This window comes from Bison bison, unplaced genomic scaffold, assembly GCF_000754665.1.
Source record: "Bison bison bison isolate TAMUID 2011002044 unplaced genomic scaffold, Bison_UMD1.0 scf7180017864518, whole genome shotgun sequence".
NCBI classification, from domain to species: domain Eukaryota; kingdom Metazoa; phylum Chordata; class Mammalia; order Artiodactyla; family Bovidae; genus Bison; species Bison bison.
In genome coordinates this window covers 8,985,366-9,001,888 of record NW_011495071.1, presented here as the reverse complement: position 1 = coordinate 9,001,888, position 16,523 = coordinate 8,985,366, and the positions used below count along the sequence as shown (strand labels likewise).

General features: G+C 55.6%; 1 protein-coding gene across 2 annotated transcripts in view; it reads left to right on the top strand.

Annotated features, from left to right (window-relative positions):
- The window catches only part of PVRL1 (poliovirus receptor-related 1 (herpesvirus entry mediator C)), a 72,354-nt gene extending 55,831 nt beyond the window's left edge, over positions 1 to 16,523 (top strand). For both annotated transcript variants that reach the window (XM_010830471.1, XM_010830470.1), the window contains exons 5-7: positions 378 to 495; positions 2,074 to 2,225; positions 12,471 to 16,523. In XM_010830471.1, coding sequence (XP_010828773.1) covers positions 378 to 495; positions 2,074 to 2,225; positions 12,471 to 13,015 — 815 coding nt within the window. In that variant the 3' untranslated portion in view covers positions 13,016 to 16,523. The remainder of the gene's footprint in view (positions 1 to 377; positions 496 to 2,073; positions 2,226 to 12,470) is intronic.

Sequence of the window (16,523 nt, the reverse complement as noted above, 5' to 3'; positions counted from 1 at the left end):
AGCCCTCCCTGCTTTTCTTCCTACCTCCTGCCGCTCTCCCCGCCCCTTCTTCCCTCACCGGTTTATGCCTCCTTCCTCTTTCCTCTTTTCCTTCCACCTCCCTTTCTGGGGGCATTTTGTCTTCCCGTCCTCTCTTGCCCTGTCTTCTCGCTTTGCCCGTCCTCTCCCCGCTGCCTTGTTCCCCTGCTGCTTCTACTCTGAGGGTCTGTGACCTCCCAACCCCTGTCACTCTTCCCCCGTCTTCTGGCTTTTTCCTTGTCTTTTCCCCTTCTGAGGCTCATCACCCTCTGAGGCTCCCCACCCCCCCACCTCCAGGACCGCCCCAAGTCCTGTTCTCCTGACCTCACCCTTTACAAACATCACCCCTTGTCTCACAGACGAGCCCGAGGTGACCATCGAGGGGTTTGATGGCAACTGGTACCTGCAGCGGATGGATGTAAAGCTCACGTGCAAAGCCGATGCCAACCCCCCAGCCACTGAGTACCACTGGACCACGTAAGTGCTGCGGGGCTGGCTGGTCGCCTTGCAAGGAACCTTGCTGCACCCACTCCACCTCCAGAAACCTTGGGCAGGGAGAAAATGAAGGTCTAGATTCAGGTTTCTCCGTGAAAAGGAGAGAGGCCGTGAGAGACACACACACACACACATACACCCTCCCATGTTTGACTGCATCAGGGTCAGCAGGACATACCATTCTGCCAGGGGTCTTCCCTCGTGATCTGCCTCCTTTCTGCTCCCTAATCAAGAACGTTGTCATTCTCCTTTGGTGATTCAGTCTAAGTCACTCCCATCCCAGCCCCCAGTATTTATTTTTATCGAGGTATCCCCAGGGAGGCTGGCTTTCTGGAGCATCTCAGATCTCTCTTTGTTCCTTTTCCTTTTCTCCAGCACCCCCAGATTCTCAGGGAGAGGCAGCAGTCAGCCCAGAATGCCTGTGTTCATGGAGTGCTTGCCCCAAGGCCAATCCCATTCTTGGCTTTGTGGTTTTGGGGCTTAAACCTTTCAGGGTTTAGTCTCCCCCTCCAGCCAGCTGTGACAGCCCGAGCCAAGGTTCTTCCCAGAGAACAGCTGGATGGAACACACAGAAGGAGAAGGGCATGGGGAAGCCAAGAAGTAGGTTGGCTTGAGTGGCCAGAGGATGGCTGCCCAGACTGTGTCTGCGTTCTTTTTCCAGGAAGTACAGGGCACTGGCACACCCTAGCTGTTTGTTACCATCCACTTCCTGGGACCAGGAGTGGCTCTGAAGGTGTGAGTGGGCAGGGCCTCCCTGCCAGTTTCAGTTCTGGGTCCAAAAGTTTTGTGGCACTGAGGATCAAGAGGAAGGAAAAGGGTCTTCTGGGTACAGGAAACTTCTGGAACTCTCTCGGCATAAAAAAGACTTGTGACATGCCCAGCAAGGAAAGGAGATGGTGAAATGGAACACAGTTCCTAAACACGGGTCACGTCTCATTACCCGAGTAGCCTGTTAAAATTCTAGGCCAGGACCCCAGCCTTAGTAGATTTGAGGTTGTTGTTTAGTCGCTAAGTCATGTCCAACTCCCCACAACTCCATGAACTGTAGCCCACCAGGTTCCTCTGTCCATGGGATTTCCTAGGCAAAAGTACTGGAGTGGGTTGCCATTTCCTAACCCAGATTCGGGGTTAGGACTTTAAATTACTAACCAACTGCCTAGGAAACCAAGAACTAACTACCAAGAACCAGTGTAGTAAAAAGAGCACTGTGCTGAGAGTCCAAAGATCTGGTGAGATCCCCAGTTGTCACTTTCTGGTTATGCTTTCTTGGCCTTGAACCTTGTTTCTCTTACATAGTATCTCTTGGATGCTGTGGGGCCAGTATCTACCTGTGCCATCTACATTTCAGTGCTGTGATGAGCAAATTTGAGACACCGAATAATGTAAAACTGCCACATGCAAGAGATTATTGTTGCTTTTATTGTTTTTACTCCTTCCAAGACAGATGCTGCTTATTAACGCAGCCAAAGGGCTGAGGTCTTGGAGTCAGGTGGGTGACACAGGGGTAGCTTCGTGGGGCTGGAGAATCATAACCCTCTGCCTGTCTCCCAACCCCTGCAGGCTGAATGGCTCCCTCCCCAAGGGCGTGGAGGCCCAGAACAGAACTCTCTTCTTCAGGGGACCCATCAACTACAGCCTGGCAGGAACCTATGTCTGTGAGGCCACCAACCCCATCGGCACCCGCTCAGCCCAGGTGGAGGTCAATATCACAGGTAGGAAGTTGCATTCTTCCCTGCCTCTCCCCACCCACTGCTTCCTCTGCTGCCAGCGTCCCCTTCCTTACGGCTGGGTCACGGGAGGAAGTTTGCTTCTCTTGTTCCTACTTCTCTGCTTCTCCTTTGAGCTCTGGCCGTTGGCCTCACTTTACTTTTCTCTTTCCTCTATGAAGGCTGTGTGTGAAACAGGGTGACCCCGCTCAGCCAGAATGGGCAGGACAGAGTCTTCAGGAGGGAGGGAGGAAGTGCTGTTTACAGCAGTGCTGGGGGTGGTGGGGGCTGGTAGAGCCTTCTCCTGGATCTGTGACAACACACCTGTGATGCTGGCTTGGTGGGGTGGGCTGGAGGGAGGACCTTATCTCCTCTGAGTTCTGCTCCTGCAGTTCAGAAAATCGTCATGGACTGGAGGGTGGGGCTTACCTCAAGCAGGGATACAGAGGGGAAGGCCAGGAGGGAGCCCAAAGTCACGGTGGGCTGTGTGTGCTGTGAGTGGATTGCTGTTTTCCCTGCATTTTTCTCTGTCAGGGCAGATGGGAGGGAGATTCAGCCTCCTGACCTCTTAGGGCAAAGAGAACACATGGGTTGGGATGTTCTGGGGGAGATATCACATGAGACGTGAAAAGAGTGTGGGCTTCAGTGTCAGACAGCTGCACACAAGCCCTCATCTGTAAAATGGGCATAATATGACGCGCCTGGAAGACTTGTTGTCAGAATTTATATATGTAGGCCAAGCACCTAGCACAGACCAGTCTGTCAATAAATGGCCCACGTTCTATGGTTATTATCTTGACTCTGTCATTATCGTTATTAATGGAAGAATCAAAACAAGCTGATAGAGGGGTAAATTGCCATCACAACTTTCCAACCAGGGTGTCTTTAACCTGTACCTGAGCTAGCTTCAGGGTGAGAAAGTGACAGGAAGAAACTCTTAGGATGGGAAGTGACCTGTGAGGGTGTCATGCTGCTACAGAGCTGGACAGGAAGTGACCTCATGGAGACCTGAGCGAGGCTCAGGGATACAGGAAGTTGTGTGGTGGTTACTGGGCTCCAGGAGCAGAGCTTGGGCAAGTCCTGAGGATTCATTGGCTCTGAACCTGTTTCTCAGAAGTGGGAGACCTCATCTAGGGGTACATACAAGGCTCAGCTGATGATTGAACATCCCAAAGCTGTCCAGGGGCTGTACCTACCTGTCTTCGGGGCTGTTCTGTCACCTCTCTAGCCAGGGGTCAGGGGAGGGTGGAGTCACTTGTCACTTGCTTTTTTCTTCAACTCCCTGCCTTTGGCTCTCGGACTGGTTAAGGTGGTAGAAGTGTCAGAGGGACACAGAATTTTTAAGGGCATGAGCCCGCTGTGTCCTCCTTTGCCTGGCAAAGTAATAAACCTATTCTTTTCGACTTTACCCCCTCCCCCAAAAAAGAGGTATCAGAGGTGGAGCCTGGGGAAGGCTGAGACAATCTAGGATTTGGGGGGTTCCCATAAGTTGGCAAGGATGGAAAGGCCAGAGTAACACACTTCTTACCCCCTGGAGAAAGTCTGAGCAAAGGAAAGCTCAGGAAGAGCCTCCTGGGGGCATGAGCTCTGGCCCTGGGGCCATGTGGCACAGAAGGGAGAACACTGGTCGTAAGGGAACATGCTCCCCTGGGGGGAGGCAGGTCGTGTGAGGGACAGCACAGACATGGCCTGACTGTGTTTGCATGCGGGCTCTTCCCGGGTCTGTGTGCCCTTCACCTTGTAGAGCCTCAGCTTCATATGGAGATCAGCATATTTATCTCAGTCTTCTCCTACTCATGCCAAGTCCACTTTCCACATCCCAGCACACAGCGTGGGTGCCCTGCATGGGGATAGCTTCCCCCAGCAGAGGACCACTGACACAGTCACTGCATCCCCCTCAAGCAGGCAGGCTTTCTGGGGAAACTGCTGACTGGAAAATCAGGGGCAGAGGCCAAGAAACCCCAGAGCAATGACATCCCATTGATCCTATTCCCCAGCATGAGCGGACTGACCAGAGGCCTCAGGGCCAAATGGTGTGCCCTACCCCAGAGGCACGGCCAGGACAAGAAAGTCAGGGCCTCCCTTCTCCCAAAGTCCAGGGAGATGCAGGACCACCGTGAAGGCAGGGCTGCTCATCAGAGTCATCAGATCCAGGAGCAAGGGGGAAGGAAAGAGGGCAACTTCCCAGATCCAGGCTGGGAACAGAGAGGAAGGAAGGGAAACCAGCGTGAAGGGGAACCATCTCCTAGGGCATGATCGCACCAGTGGCGCCCTCCGTGGGGTCTGTGGTCAGGCCGAGGTGGTCTTTAGGGAAAAAATGGACGGGGCGGGGGGTCACACAGGGCTCTAGCTGGAAGAGGCGCACAGCGTGTCCTCTCCTACTCCCTGAGTGCAGAGCAGGATGGGGGCGGCCACCAAAGATTCACACATCGGGGGTGAGAAGGGCCTTGTATAAGGGGACTCTGTTGTTGATAGCCCAGTTAAGCAGGAGCCAGGGAGGTGTGATGCTCGCAGAATCATTAATGGGCCCAGGAGCTGTGTAGCTAGCCGTCCCCGAGGGAAGGTCTCTCAGCCCCTCAGGAAGACTCAACCAGGCAGCCTGAGCCTTTTCAGAGCTGTTTGTTCTCATACTCAAGGGCAATATCCACGCAGCCGCAAACCCCACCCGCCTTCATCCCTGTCGACTGGTCTCTGCGGGGAACACAGCCTTGCCCTGTGCTCCAAGCCCTGCTGATCTGGAGGGAATGCATGAACTAGATGGATAAGTGGAAATTTAATTTTTCATTCTGGCCATCCGTCCAGGTAATAGTTCTGCCCTGGGCTCATCTGGAGAGGGAGAGACGAAGAGCAGGGCGGGGAAAGACGTGCAGTAGAGTGTGTGCCGGAGACACGTGTGTGCAGGGTCGCCACATCGCCTGTACAGACCCACTTTTTCCCTGACTTCTTGGGGGAGTCCCGGATCCTGGGAAAGGTTGTCTCTGAGTCGTTCCTCCAAGGATGAGTGGTGGGCGGTGATGGGGAAAGTAGGGGTTCCCCGGCAGGGGGAGCATGTGGAAAGACAATGGCTGAGCAAGTAGGCAGGAACAGAGGAGTGGGGCTTCCTCTCTCTTGGCCACAGGGAGCCTCTGAAGGGTGCTCAGCAGAGAAGCAGCGAGATGAGGAGGGTGACTAAGACCGAGCGCCTGGGGGGCTGTGTGGATGGCACTTGGGAACTAGTTAGGGGTTGTGTGCACAATGAGGGTTTTTCTAGAGGGAAACCACAGGCCAGGCTGTGGCCATGCAGCTGAGAGCAGAGGAGACAGACCCACCAGAGTTTGCAGGTATGCTTCATGGGGCCCTCAGGGAAGCCCATTTCCCAAGAGCAATTTCATGGGTCTGGCCCCATAGCCATAAAACAAAGCTGTGAGTTCTCCTTCCTCCACCCTCTAGGGGCAATGCTGGGGGCAGAAAAGGAGCCCAGGGTATGGCCTTGACCAAACTAAAGAGGCCAAAGGAGGCGACGTCAGTCCTGTCCATGGAACAGGGGTGCCCTGAGAAGAGTGTCCAGAGCCCTCCCAGGAGCCGGCAGGGAAGCCCCTGGAGTGCAGGGGTCCCCAATTTCCAATTCCGGTGCAGAGCTCGCTCAGCCATCAGGGTGGGGAGAGGGGGTGAGGCAACAGGGTCTGTACCTTAGGCTGGAAGTCCTTCCGACCAAGGGTTGTGGGGCTTGGAGGTCCCTCTGCAGGAGAGGGCTGTGTGAGCCTGTGAGTAGGCGTGTGCCTTTGAGCGTGTAAACGTGCACGGGCAAGCAGGAGAGCGCTGTCTGAGTGCTGAGAATGCAGAGGGCTGAGGACCTTCGTACCCTGCTCCGGGCCACGCATGGCAGCCCGTTGGGGAGCCTGTAGGGTGGGCAGCTGCGTCCGCACCCCTGGGAGGATTCAGTTCTCCTCCAGCGCCGCCGTGATGAGGCCCTGCCCGCTGCTCTGCGCGGTGCACAGCTGCTGCAGCTGCAGAAGGGCTTCCCAGAGCTTGACCTCAGGCCTCCCCACCCCCGCCCCCGGGCCTGCAGCGCTGCGTGCTGGGAGGTGTAGTTCTCGCAGCCTCCCTGGCCCAGGCTTCTGGAGCCCGCGCTCTGCCTGCCTGCCTGCCTGACTGAAGAAGCAGCGGGCGTTGAGAAGCCCAGACATTGATCCCAAACCTCCTCTGGATCCCAGAACCAGACTGTAAACCCTAACTAACCCTCACTCCACCTCCGAGCCATCCAAGGCCCCCAGATACCAGCCCACCCACCTCAGTCGGGAAACCCCTAGCCCCAAGGGAATGTGGAGTCCCCACTGCCCCGGGGTCCCAGCCAGCCTGTGATCCCAGAGGGGAGGCTGCCGACCTTCAGCAACAGGGCCCGGCTGCCCCTTTGTTAGCGGAAGTGAGGGGAGCCGGCGGGGGCCCCCACCAGGAAGCGCACAAGACCCCCACGGCCCAACTCCTCTCCCCCGCCAGCTGCGGCCTTTGAGGCTCTGCTCCTGGCACGAAGACAGGAGCTACTGGCTGAATGTGACAGCTGGAGGGGTGGAAGGGGAGGGCGCTCCATTCCACGCCAGGCAGCCACCTCTGCTTACAAATGAGTTAGGTCCTCACATCCACTCCTTCCACACCCTCACTCGGCATCTTCACATCGAAGTTTGCGAGGCTGGAAGGTCATCCTAACCAGTCCTCTGCCTCTAGGCAGGCTGACCCTCAAGTTGGCAAAATAGCCAAGGTTCCCTTTGGTCCCAAAAATCTCCAGGGAAGAATAAGCTGGCTTAGGACCTAGGGCATGCTTGCATGCATGCACTCATGCTGCTAAGTCGCCTCAGTCGTGTCTGACTTTCTGTGACTCTATGGACTGTAGCCCACCAGGCTCCTCTGTCCATGGAATTCTCTAGGCAAGGAGTAGGACTTAGGGCAGGGGGGATTATATGAAGGCTCTAGAAGGGAAAGAGGCCTACAGACTCACCTCTAAGGCATGACCTTGCCTTTGTAGTATTCACTCACCAAATGTTCTTGAACCCTGACCATGTGCCAAGCAGCCTGTGTGCCTCGGGGTACGTCAGTGAGCCAAAGCCGCCGTCCCCATGGAGCTTATGCTTTAGCTTAAGGAGGACTGACAACAAATAACAGATAAAATACATTTGAAAAATTATGTGGTCATTTTGAAGGTGATATGGAAAAAAGAAAAAAACAGGGTAAGGGATTCACAGTGCTAAGGGCATGCTGTGATTTGCAATAAGCTAGTCAAGGAAGGTCTCTGTGAGAAGGTGACCTCAATGAGAAGGAGGCAGGGGAGCAAGGCTAGGACCCCTGGGGCAGGAGCCTTCCAGGGTACAGAGCTGCCAGTGCAAAGGCCCTGAGGAAGCTGGGAGCAGAGCGAGCTGGGAGGAAAGCAAGAGATGAAGGCAGAGGCACAGATCATAGAGAGTGTCTTCAGCTCTCAGAGTTCATGGCCTCTCTGTGGCTGCCATGTTGAGAATAGTCTATAGAGGAAAGGGAATTGGGGAAGCCAGTTAAGCAGCAATTGCAATAATCCAGGTGAAAGATGACAGTGGCTGGGATCAGGGTAGTAGTGATGAAGAAGGTGAGAAGAGGTCAGGTTCAAGATTTACTTTGAATTTGGATTTACAGCTAGTTTGGGACACCAGCTACTCATGAAATGGGTAATACAGTTAACCTTACCAGACCATAATGAGTAGGCCCTCCAAAATTCAATGTAGTCAGTGAAAAGTAGGAGGGATTTGCTTTTCTTGGGTTTCTGTTTCTACAGAGAGCATAAAAGTAAATACAGTGGAACTAATGTTGTACACGACTGTAACACATTGAATTGTCAGTCCCCAATTATCATGATGCTGCCACCTCCTCCACCCCTTTCCCTGTTCCTGCAGAAGAGAATTTTAGCCTCTTGAAAACTGGCAGAAGGACCAGAGCCAATCATGGTAGATCCTAATTTGCATTTATTGCAAGTTGTTCTATCAGGCTTACTGTAATATGTTGCTGCTGCTGCCAAGTCACCTCAGTCGTGTCCAACTCTGTGCAACCCCATAGATGGCAGCCCACCAGGCCTCTCCGTCCCTGGGATTCTCCAGGCAAGAACACTGGAGTGGGTTGCCATTTCCTTCTCCAATGCATGAAAGTGAAAAGTGAAAGTGAAGTTGCTCAGTCGTGTCCGACTCTTAGCAACCCCATGGACTACAGCCTACCAAACTCCTCCATCCATGGGATTTTCCAGGCAAGAGTACTGGAGTGGGGTGCCATTGCCTTCTCTGAACAAAATAGAATGAACTATTGTTTATACAAGAATGAGAGCTACAGACCACTGGTACGTAACAATTCTGAAGAAAAAAAGAGAAGTGTGAGCTGGAGATGAAAAAGCAAAACAAGAGACAGAAGCACTAAAATAGGCAGAAGGGGATGAGGTAGGGCAATTCCTGGCAGGGGAATTAGCAAGAACAAAGATCTGCAGTAAAGAATGACCTTGGACAGCAAGTTGGCCAGACCCAAGAGGAAGTTTTGAAAACCAGACTGGCGTGGTCCAACAGGCAATGGGGACATCATTGTGAGTCTTTGAGAAAGGGACTAATAGTGTCTACACAGGGAAAATTAGCCTGGTGACTGTGGATGGAGTGACTAAAGCGGGGCAGAGACCAAATGAAGGTGGGAGATTCAGGGATCCACTGTAACAGTAAAACATGGTGTCAGGAGAGAAGCTGCTCAGTAGGAAGAGTCGACAAGATTTGATGGCAGATTTTGACCCAAGAGATGAAGAAGGAATTGTCAAAGATCAATGAAATTCCAAGCCAGAAGAGTAGACAAATGGTGGAGGAGTTGTGGTGTTGAATGGAGGGGGTTTGAGGGAAGATGGTGGACACGTTGTGGGAGGATGGGGGTGGAGAGGATTCCAAAGGAGGATGTGCTAAACAGAAGAACGTTCAAAGCATGTCCCCAAATACTTGTCCCGTGAATGCTCCTTGAGTCACAAAGGGTGGGGTTTGTGTTCCAATAGGCTAGGAAGCACTGCGTGTTCCTTACAGTTCACAGTGTGCGTGAGAAGATGGGCTCTGATGCTTTGTCTGCAGTACATTTCCCAAAGCATTTGACCCCAGTATTTTTGCCCACCCTCTGAGCCGATGGCTCGAGGTTCCATAGCCACGCCTGGGAAACGGTGGTCTGTGAGGCCTTTGGAGTTAAAGCCTCAGAGTTGCAGGCAGAGCTAGCTACCCAAGATGGTTTGGAGAGCCAGCAGGATCGAGGTAACTCATAACCCTGAGGCCAGGTCTTCCCCAAGGACAGAGAGCAGAGAGTAAGGTCCGAGGATAGAGCCCCCAGCCAGGCTTCTGGAGCAGAGAGAAGGCCCCGCAGTGCAGTCTGCACACAGAACTCTCCAAAAAGAAAGCCGAGGGTCAAGGACTCCTTGTATTTTTCGGAAGGCAAAGGAAGCAAGTCAGAAAGGAAGGGTAGGTCTCTCTACCTGATGCCTTCCTTATTCTTCTGGCCTTTCCCAGTCCTCATCATCTTTCAAGGCTTGGCCTCAGTCTTCTCTCCTCCAAAAAAGCCTTTCCAAGCACCAGGCCACAATGCTCTCTTGCTCTGCATTCCTGAAACCCCTAACCACCAGCGCTCTTGATGTCTGCATGCTGCTTTGCCTAAGAGTGTCATTTGGTTCCTCAGCTGGGTCCTGAGTTATTGGTATCCTGTGACTAGTGAAATAAATAGATGGTCAGTACGTGTTTGTTGAGTGGATGGGTGAGTCGGTAGGTGGGTGGAGCGATGATGAGGCAGGTGGCAAGAGGCAAGAGCATGCAGGTATGGGATGAGAACTGAAGAGGGAGCTGGCAGGTTGAAAGTACAGAGGTGGTCAGGTTCCTGCCAGCTGCCTCTTGGGCATTTCTTGTGGCGGCAGCTCCCACCTCACAGGGAGCAGGTGTGCAGCCCTTTTCAAGGCGGTAGACAGATGGGACCTGGTGAACCAGGAGAAGACGCTTGAGCTTCAGGGACATTGTTCTGGAAGTGGGCGGTGAGGACAAATATTCCATAAACATTTATTGGGCAGCCACTCGGTAACCCGTGGAAGGTCACGGTGACAAGTGGGAAGCTGAGTCTTCAGGGGGTGCACTTCTTTCTACCAACTCCCCCCTGCGAGAGGCCAGGAGCAGGAGCCTCTGGGTGGCTCTGAAACCATCGAGTGGCATTTCGAGGGCTCTGAAGAGCTCTGGTACCATAGGTCTCAGCGCAGCAACAAATCGGCGAGAAGCAAAATGATAGATAAGAAGTGATTGATTAGAATAGGATGCTTGTGAGGCTTATAGGCAGGTGGGCAAGGGGGTGCCACACCCCAAGAACTTACTGGGCTACAGTTTTATAATTAAAAAAAAAAAAAAAGTGGGAAGGGAGAGAAGACATGTTTGTCATTCTTAAGTAGACATCATGCTTCCATCATCAGCTCCTCCTCCAGGTTGAGCAGGGAAGTTTCCGTGTCCCTACATGGTCAAGCTAGATTCACAAGTTGCTGTTTTTTATGTGTGCAGAGACCATGTCCTAGGGATCATTAATTTACTGAGTTCACTGGTCAGGATGTGGGTCTCCTGTCACCATTGTTTTATTGCCTGGAGGCAGGTCTTGTGCTTCTGTCGCAGGGATTTTTTGCTAAGCAAGCCTGCTTGGTTTTGTGGTTAAGCAAACTTGCTTTCTTGAGTAATCATTAGCTTACAGGGGTCTCCCACATTTTTTCTACTTACGATCCCCTCGTGGGATTAACTACTTAATCATCCACTTTGCTTTGTCTTTACGCAAACGGACCCCTTCACTTGGTCCCCATGTTTTCACTAGCCCTTCTAGCATGAGCTCCTGGACAGCCCTTCATCTTCTCTTCTAGAATCCCTGCCCTGCTCCCGCCGCCGCAGACAGCACAGCACACACTCACACACCCCAGACCAGCTCCACTTCTGGGAGGAGGGACTGGCCTCATAGGAGGAACAGGATTCCCACGGAGTGAGTGATGCTGAATCAGGGAGTGAGCTGGCAGAAACCGATTCCCAGAGGCCAAAACATAGGCCCACATCGACCCTCTCCCTTGGCCCGAAGAGAGGAGGGCTGAGAGCAGCCAAGGTCAGCCGCCCAGGCCTGCCCCAGACCTGCCCACCGGCTCCTCCTGTCCAAGGCCAGCCGCGGTCTCCAGTGCCACCCTGTGGCGGTGCTGGGCACCGCCTCCCTCAGCCTCACCTGGGGACCCCTTCGGCCTCTGGCCTGGCCCCAGGGGCACCCACCCGGCCTTTCTTCCCCACCCACCCTCTTCCTTTCTCGTTTCACTTTTTCTGCCTTCTAGTTTCTCCTCCATCCTTAGCGTGCACATATTTGTATACACACATTCATCACAGCAACACAGGTATGTGGGCTGGTGTGACAGCAAGGGCGTGTGCCCTCACACGTGCTCTCCTGTGTATACTTGTCATCTTTGCTACTCACGTGCTCTCACGCCCCCTTTCTGCACGGTCATGCTGTGTCTTCTGCTCGTAGCCCACGTTGGCTGCACCCCCGGCCCCCACCTTGCCCTGAAGGGCCAGACCGCAGCCAAGAACCACAGCCCAGGTTTCTGGCACACACAGGGCATCTACAGGGCCAGCACTGGGGCTCCCATCCTCCTCTGTGTACCCTGGGAGCAGACGAAGTCAGGCGTGGGGCACCCAGTCTGCTCTAGGCTCGGCGTCTCAGAAGCCAAGGTGTGGTGCTAGGGCACAGTGACCGGCAGGTGTCAGGCAGAGGGGCAGTGGTGACCTCCGCATAGGCTTTCCGTGCAAGAGAACCAACAATGTGTCATTGGCTGGTGGCCTCGGGAAAATTACTTAATCTCTGTAATCCCTGTCTCGTCGTATGCTGGATGGAAATGAATAGCATACCACTGTATGGGGTGTCAGGGACACTGAGTGTCATGCGACTGGCATGGACACCGGGTCGTGGCTGGACTGGCTCCACCTTCAAGGAGAAAGTCAGTGTGGAGGCTCTGGGGCCACGGGACTGTCTCTTCCTCTGTCTTCTCCAGCTCCAGCTACCAGCGCCGCTTGCTGGTCTCCTGGATTTGGGGGAGGGGGTTGCCAGGGGCACCTCTAGAACAAGAGCTGGCCTTGGGCTCACTTCCTGCCTTCGCCTCCCCGTCTCCCTCTCGTCTTCCTTCCCTGCCACCCCTGCTGACTCAGCCACCGGAGCAGACACTGACACTGTCCCCCTCCTTCTCTTTTCCTCACCCAGAGTTCCCCTACACCCCGTCTCCTCCCGAACACGGGCGGCGCGCAGGGCCAGTGCCCACGGCCATCATTGGGGGTGTGGTGGGGAGCATCCTGCTGGTGCTGATTGTGGTCGGCGGGATCGTGGTGGCCCTGCGCCGGCGCCGGCACACCTTCAAGGGCGACTACAGCACCAAGAAGCATGTGTACGGCAACGGCTACAGCAAGGCGGGCATCCCCCAGCACCACCCGCCCATGGCCCAGAACCTGCAGTACCCGGAGGACTCGGACGACGACAAGAAAGCCGGCCCCCTGGGTGGGAGCAGCTATGAGGAGGAAGAGGACGAGGAGGGTGGAGGGGGCGAGCGCAAGGTGGGCGGCCCCCACTCCAAGTACGACGAGGACGCCAAGCGGCCCTACTTCACCGTGGACGAGGCCGAGGCCCGTCAGGACGGCTACGGGGACCGGACTCTGGGCTACCAGTACGACCCTGAGCAGCTGGACTTGGCCGAGAACATGGTCTCTCAGAACGACGGGTCTTTCATTTCCAAGAAGGAGTGGTACGTGTAGACCCCTGTCCAGAGCCTCCGTCCCAGCCCCCACCCGCACGCCCCCTGCCCGGCCCCACCGCCCACTGCTCCAGGAGCTCGCCAGAGACTCAGGCAGCTGCCCGGGGAACCTGGGAGCCCAGGGCACACGACCTGGCTTTGTTTTGATTTCCTCCCTGCCCCCTGCCCTGCCCCATGGTGTTGTGTTCACTGTGGCTTCGGTGTTGCTGTACCTTTCCTTCCCAAACCACCCCCTTCCTGCCGCCCTCTGCAGGGAGCCCTGCTCTTGTCTTGTGTACCTGGACATCCCTCCAGGGTTTGGGGAGCCAGCCCTCCCCTGCCCCCAACACTGGAATTTGTTCGTGTCCTTCCCCTTGCTGGTGGATGGCTGAAGGGGCTCCAAGAGGAACAGCCCCCTCCCTGGACCCCAGATGCTGCTCGTTTTTCCCTGGGAGAGGGAACCCAGCAACCTCCCCATCCCACCATGAGCTGACACAGTGGGAGTTTGGACCCCTGGTCTAGGCAGCAATGGCACGCAAGAGGTAGGGGGTGGGGACGGCTTTTCCAAAGCACCCAGGGCTGTCTTTGTTCATTAAGTGAATCAAGTTGAGGTCCCCACCTGGAGCCTTGGGCAGTGTGTTTTCTTGAAGGCTGGTTTTACTTTTTTTTTCCCTCATCAGCCTCCTAAGAGTTAAGTTGGCACAGTTCTGGTGGTTCCTGTTCGCCTGTCTGCACCCCACATAGCAGGACTCCAGGTCACTCTGGCCCACACTTCCCATCACCTCTACCAACACATACCCACACCTACATGCACACACAGGTCATTCATGTCTACCCCTGTACTCCCCCTGGGGTCACATGCCTTACCCAGGCTGGATACTGCCCAAGGCCCGCCTCTCTGCTCCATCTTGCCCCTCCTTCCAGAGGAGAATGGGACAGGGGCGGGGGTCGGCCTTCAGAAGCTTCCAGGGAGAGCTGAGGCAAGCCCCCTAGGTGCCTCCACCCTAGCATCTCAGGCCGGCCCTTAACCACTTCCTACAGCATGGAAGTTTCTTGAGTTTCTCCCTACCTATCAAGTGCTAGCAACTCTTGATTCTCTTGGGGAGTCAGAGCTGGGATCCCAGAAAAGAGTGACCTCCGGGAGTGGAGGAGGATCCACGCAGAGGGCACTGGAGAAGTCAGCAAGCACAGTTGGAGCTCTGCCACCACGGGCTGATGAGACTCTAGAGTGCAGGGAGCTCCTCGCCCACCCAAGAGAAGGACAGCATGAGGGGAGGCGGGGTCAAGGATCCTGAGTCAGCCGTTCCTGCAAACCACCCGCCCGGTCCTGCTCAGTTCTCCCTGGTCATCATTCTGGATGGGGTGGCGGGGGAACCCTGGAGATGCTTTCCCTTTGAGTTGTAGATTCCCTTCTTGAATGGGGCTCTGGGTTCCTGTCAATCACCCAAGACCGATGGTCTTCCCATGGACACCCTGGAGGAAGGCCCCTCCCGGGCCCCCTCTTCGTTCCCCCGGCTCAAAGTGCCTCAGTCCCTCCATCTGCCCAGCCCGTCCCCCTCAGCACTCTGGATGGGAGAGACCCTGGGATGGGAGAGGCAGGTTCGTGTCTGCCCGCGAGGATTCTGGTGAACTCAGCCCAGGGTGCAGAGGCTCTGTGGGATGGCAAGTGTTGAGGGGAGGGAGGCAGACCACTCTGTGCCCCACGGGCACCAACCTACCCTTGCCATAGGCTTCCCAAGGGAGCCTCCAACCCCCTCTCCTACTCCTCCCCTCCTGGGTGCTGCTATTGAACCCCTAGCCAGCTCCATCTCTGCCCTGGCAACCCTGGACCCACCAGCTGGGTCACCCTTCTCACCCAGCCCCTGCTGCCCTAGCCCTAGTCCAGTCCACCCAGTAGCCACGTAGCAGAAGTCTGAAGCCATGCCAGCCCTGGGGCGGCGCTCCCCTCTCTTGGCATTGGGGGTACTGGATGGGGTGGAGTTGGGAGAAAATTCTGGGGTCTTTCTAGCCACAGGGCAGAGAGGGTGGAGGAGCTGGGCTGCATTTCCCAGCAGTATTAGTGTCCCCTCACCCCAGGGCAGAGGAGCTTTTCCATGTTACATCACTGCCCCATCCCACCTCATACCACTCTGGCCCCTCTGCTTGGCCCCTGTGCCCCCTAGCAGGAGGAAATCCCAGGGGCCTGCCAGATAGAGGCATTCTCCACCCCCTTGAAATCACAAGACTGAAAGGACTCCTCTTGTGTCTCCCTTATCCTGCAGTGCCACCCTCTCTTCCTCTTTTTGTGATGGACTTAGGAGGCCCCCAGGCCTAGCCAAAGCACTGAGTCCCCCTTAAGGCAACTCCCAGCCCTCCCCTCCAGCAAAGCACAAATTTGGGGGTCCGTGCCACATGTGTGGGCCACGTGGGAGGCTCCAGATTTGCCAGAGGCCCATCAGCAGCGTGCCCAGCTGGGGTGCTGCTACCTGGGGCCAAGAGCGGGTGTGAGGCTGGGGTCAGCACTTGGGCCTGCAGAGATGGGGTTTTGTGTGCCCTGCAAGTTTGTGGGGAGGTGGCTACTACTGCTGGACCCGCAGGCAGCTGGCATGGGGAGTGGGGGAGGGGGTCTGGCCCAACAGAGACCAGGACGTCTTGCTTCTCCTCCATGCCCCCAGCATGAACTGAGCTTCTGCCTTTTGCTGGAAATGAAATAAACTTGGTCTGCATTGTGCCAAGGCCTCCCCACTTGTCATCCTGCCTCTGTGACCCTCACGGTCCTTGCCCGCCCTCTCCCCTACTCCACCGATACCCCTCCTTTCCTTAAGATTTTGATATTGTTCTAATGTGTAACAACCCTCCGAGTCCCCTTTGATCAGAAGGATCTGAAGAGCAGCAGCACAGAATCGGGGAACACAGGCATGTGCAGCCACGTCAGGCCCAGTCCATGCGTGCACGAGTTTGCACAGGTGCCCGGCACATACACGGGCGCTCACCCCCAGCCCCGCAGACACACCAGGGGGCTGGCCTGGACCTGCTGAAAGCCCTTCAGGAAAAATGGATGTCCCAGCACTCGGGCCATAAGAAAGACTCACCCGGGCCCTGTCTCCCAGGCACGTGCCCCCCGCCCTCCCCCCGCACCCGCCAACCCCTGCCATGTGCCCGAGTCACTGGTGCAATAAATCTTCTGCCATCCTCCCGAGCAGAGGAATTGGGGATCGAGTGAGGTGATATGGGCAGCTCGCCTGGAAGGAGGGGAGGGCTGCAAGGCCTCCCGGAGGCCACACAGAGACCTCCTAGGCCTGACTGCCCCCAGGAGCCTGCAGGTGGGCCCCCCAGGCCCCAGGCCCACGGGGAGATGTGCCAGGGGTCTCTGGCATTAGGCAGTTCTGGGACCTCGCTGCTGCTGCTGCCGCCCCCCAAGTGTGAGGCCAGAGGAGCCCCCATCCCACCGGTGCTGCTGCTCTTTCGACTCCTGCTGTGAGGAATGGGATTCTTGGCCAGGAAAACAAAAGTGGTTTTCTTTTTTTTTTTTTTTTGTATAAATGGAAAAA